Source organism: Limulus polyphemus, unplaced genomic scaffold, assembly GCF_000517525.1.
Source record: "Limulus polyphemus unplaced genomic scaffold, Limulus_polyphemus-2.1.2 Scaffold1765, whole genome shotgun sequence".
Taxonomy (NCBI): Eukaryota; Metazoa; Arthropoda; class Merostomata; order Xiphosura; family Limulidae; genus Limulus; species Limulus polyphemus.
Genome location: NW_013667375.1, coordinates 226540 through 231077, shown reverse-complemented (window position 1 = coordinate 231077; position 4538 = coordinate 226540). Strand labels below are relative to the sequence as shown.

The 4538-nt window shown below is 36.6% G+C and overlaps 1 protein-coding gene across 3 annotated transcripts in view; it reads left to right on the top strand.

Annotated features, from left to right (window-relative positions):
• The first annotated feature begins 2521 nt into the window (after positions 1 to 2521).
• The window catches only part of LOC106464866 (thrombospondin type-1 domain-containing protein 4-like), a 152302-nt gene continuing 150285 nt past the window's right edge, over positions 2522 to 4538 (top strand). For all 3 annotated transcript variants that reach the window (XM_022392658.1, XM_022392657.1, XM_022392659.1), the window contains exon 1: positions 2522 to 2800. In XM_022392658.1, coding sequence (XP_022248366.1) covers positions 2736 to 2800 — 65 coding nt within the window. In that variant the 5' untranslated portion in view covers positions 2522 to 2735. The remainder of the gene's footprint in view (positions 2801 to 4538) is intronic.

Genomic DNA, 4538 nt, shown 5'->3' with positions numbered 1-4538 from the left:
GTTAGAGATGCAGTGTAAGAGAAAGCTCAAAATGCACTTACCTTAACTAATTCTTATAAAATCAAAAGCTAATTAATGAAACAAACGTTACACTAAAACGAAACGAAACATATGAGAAGGTAACACCAAACGAATATGAGACGTCAAATATGCTTATAAGTCCTTACCCCCCCCCCCAAAAAAAAAAGCAAAAAATTGTTCTGTAAGAAATTTCCTTATTAAGCGTTCGTATAGAAACCGTACAAAAAATATTTAGACTTTCTATAAAACCAACAAGCGAAGTTTCAACAAAAAGTTTCCAAAACCCTATACGGTTGTGAGAAGTCAAAAACAAACTAGACTTTCAATATTGGAGTTGGTTCTAACTACCGGCAGTACGGTGCCTTTTAAAGACTTCAATATATATATATATATATAGTTCATTACAGCAACTACTAACACATATATACATTTAAATGAACATGAAAATTCATACATTCACACAAACACACACACACAAATAAATATGCATATATATGTAATCAAAGGCTAACAAGTAAACACTCGATCAGTACAAATTTCGCGCTAAACACTCATTGATTATTTAATTGAGGCAGTATTTTTGCAGTGCCTCTATAGTACACTAGTCATAGCAAATACATTATTTTAATACTTTGGTAAAAAGCAAAAGATGAAGAGGTCAGTACGTCGAAGAACCCCTTAATTCCTGTCCACGCCATATATTCACCACCGGCATGTAGTTCAAGTAACTGTGTGAAGATAGAATTGGATGCGATTCTAGATTCTTTTCAAATGAGTATATGTGGGTTTAAACAAGTCATCTGTAAAAAAGAATGTTGTATAGGTGTTCTTTTTACTATTGCAGGATAGTTACTTTGTGCTTTGCTTTGACCAAAATGCATCTTATTGGACGATTAGTCATCAAGCCATTTTTGTGAAGTCTGTTTCTAACCGTCTGCACGTTGACACTTACTGTTACGAGCATCTGAGTCAAGTTTGAAGCAGGCCCCTAACGATTGCGCGAGTTAGAGTTGACAGACAGCAGTCATCTGCCTGCGTTGTGAATGTGTGTCGGTTTCTCGTATCTGAGAAATTGTATCATTGAGAATCATTCGTTCCACACATTGCTGACGACACTCAGTTGTAACCATAAACGTAGCCTGGGCAGGGGAGGGTCTAATATTTGAATCATTCGTTCCACACATAGCTGACGACACTCAGTTGTAGCCATAAACGTAACCGGGGCAGGGGAGGGCCTAATATTTGACTCATTCGTTCCACACATTGCTGACGACACTCAGTTGTAGCCATAAACGTAACCGGGGCAGAGGAGGGTCTAATATTTGACTCATTCGTTCCACACATTGCTGACGACACTCAGTTGTAGCCATAAACGTAGCCGAGGCCAGGGAGGGCCTAATATTTGAGAGAATATAATTGTTTCTAGTTTTTTCGTTTTTAAGCCAAGTCATTAAATCATTTTCTTACTAGCCCACATGCATGAACGTCTTTTCTGTTTATTTCAATGGCTGTAACCAATTCGCAACCGCCTGCTTTGATTCGCTGCAGTCGATGTATCCAATGGCTCTTGTCATGAGTGAAACATCCAAATGTCTCTATTTTCGTTAGTAATGGTGCATAGACAACTTAGAACAAATTTAAGTACTATTATTCACCTCAAAGCGATAAAAGAAACGAAACTGTGTGTGATCACAATACATTTTTGCTACTGGTTTTTGAGGTTACACAAAGACTATCTGCCCATACCGGACACTAATTTTCAACTAATAGACTAGGTGAAAGGCAGCTAGTTAACAGTACCTATCGCCAACTCTTGGACTACTTTTGTTTGACCGAATAACGGGATTTCACCATCATTCTTACAGCGCAACCACGGCCCCAAAATACGTAGCGCGTTTAGGTATCGGCACGCAAACTAGAACCCTTGGTTTCACAGCGCGGCACGTTACTAGGTAACACGTCTGTCTCTACCATAATACACATCGTAGGTTGAATGATCAATAACTTGCAATTTAGATCACATTACTGATCATCAGGCGCTTTATTTGCGTAGCAATAAACCGAGAGGAATGATTGACATTATATTATAACAGTTACTTTTGCATTATTATAGCACTAATATAATAAATTATATTTAATTGTTTTCAGAAGAATGTATACACTCTATGACTGCTTTCATATTCTAACATAAATAATTGTTTAATACAAAAAGCATTAACTTACAATAAAAATATATAGAGTCTGTAACTATGATAATACTTAGAACATCACTGATACCCTAATCTATGCCACCTGTTTCTCATATATTGTATGCAACTTTTCTTTAAAGCTATTCCTTATGACTAATGACTTCTAATAAATAATGTTTTCAAGTGTTCAAACACGCACTTGAATTTAGAGTTATTTTATGTCGGAACAACTCCACGATCTCGATCATTATGAGCACCCACTACCACAGCTCCCTCTCGTTGTAGCTCCTATAACCACGTAAAGTTGGTCAACACAAAATCAGTGTGCCCGAGACTTGCGATTGGCATTGGACTTACGAACGGCACGAGGTGGCTAACGATACGCACGCGAAGAGAAAAAGCCAGTTACGGCCCATCTGACGCATAATAACGAGTAGAATACCCTTACAGGTAAAGAACCCATGTGAAGTTGTGGGTTAGGATGTTTCGACTGGTAACTACTGACATAGCGTATATACAAAGTTGATGACGTACGTAACGCACGTGCAGCGAATCGAAAACATCATGATCACTATAAAAAATATCATCAGGTAAGCCATTTTAGTTGGTCTATAAATTGAATGTGGTATGTAAAGAATTTGGGTGAATTCTGAAAAAAAAAGTACCGTTGATGAGCAAACAGATATGAATTACAGTAAACTCTGAGACCAATAGCTGTCAAATTTCAAACACAGTTTACAATAATAATAATCGTGCATAACAATTTGCATTTTAATTGAAGATAACTTTTATAGTTTGGTGTATTTGTTCGCTAATACTAGATTTTGTCTGATCAGCCCACTGCTATTGAAAAAAAAGTGTATGTTAGTCCATGGATGAAGTAATAAAAAGGCATACTTGTGTATGTGAAAGTAAACAGAAACTATGACATGGGTACACATGTTACTATCATGGTCGTTAAGGACGCCGTGGCCAGATTGCCGAACAGTTGTCATAAAAAAAAGAAACTTAAAAAAAAAATGCATACACTGTGTTAAGCCTACCATTAAATATTGGTGCAGCGTTAGAAGTAAAAGAGGTTATCAGTGACTTGAAGCTGTACGGGTAAGATTGGGATGCATGCCAGGGGCGGGTTTATAATATGTCAGACTATTAAACAGTGCCACAACCAGTCCACATACTATAGAAACTACCAATGGATTTTATGTATTTAGGTAGTCTTGACGTCAATCGACATATGTGACTTATATCGGACGTGATTGACGCCTGGAAAGAGCGGGAATTTCGTGACACTTGGTAGATGATGAAGAATCCCCTCGTTTAACCAGTGAAGTGTCTATTATCTTGATATGACCAGCCGTCTAGATGTACTCGAGAAGTCGATTTCACTGGGGTGTGTAACTTTTTCGCTCGACAGGCTACTAAGGAAAGGGTACACGTACGTTTGCTTAGACATATCTGAGTGTAATTAAGCATTCGATAGAATTCTCAGAATCTATAATACAGATGTCAGTTGTGTCTAACCTAAGTGGCAGTATATGTAAGATGCTCTTCCTTTGCTTCTATATAAAACACAGTAGTGCACTAGAAAGCAAGGCCCTACAATATAGCACTGATCTGTCCAAAAGTATCCTTGTGAAGTCGATGCCTTGTGTTTCCTAGTTCATGAACGTAATGGAGAAATTTATCAAAAAGTGTATGTTTACAAATCATTTGTTAGGCCTATGCACATCAGAAATATATAGATTCAATTTATTTTGATGTAAGCCTATATATATGTATTACTAGTTGAAATACGAGTCGTATCAGTACCATCATTCACTGGAATTGGCAGTGACATGAATTTTCGGAATTATAAAGATTTTGCACTCTCCACTTATGTGTATATTTCGCAGAATTTTATTTGGTTCATAGACGGCGCTTCGTTGAATTTTCTTACACTTTTTATCGCAGGTTTTTTTTTTCGTAAGTTTTATATTTTTTTATCAGTTCACATCCTTCAGTACGTAATCTTACATACTAACCCAGTGTGATCCATTTACGATAATATTTTACATTTTCGTCTATTCATTTGTTCTATGACTTATTTACTTGAAACCAAATATTACTACTCAATCACTGTAAATTAATCTGAACAAAAAAAATATTTTTTACGCGTTACGAGGTACGTTGTCGTTTTGTATGAACTGAACTACGTATTCCGTGATTTCAGTATATCAGAGGAAAGCCTGTAGATAGGGTAATAGTAAAAAGTGGGTATGTATACCACTTGTAATTGTATTTGTTATAAAATCCTAACGTTTTTCAGCTCCTCATACGTCTTTTTTA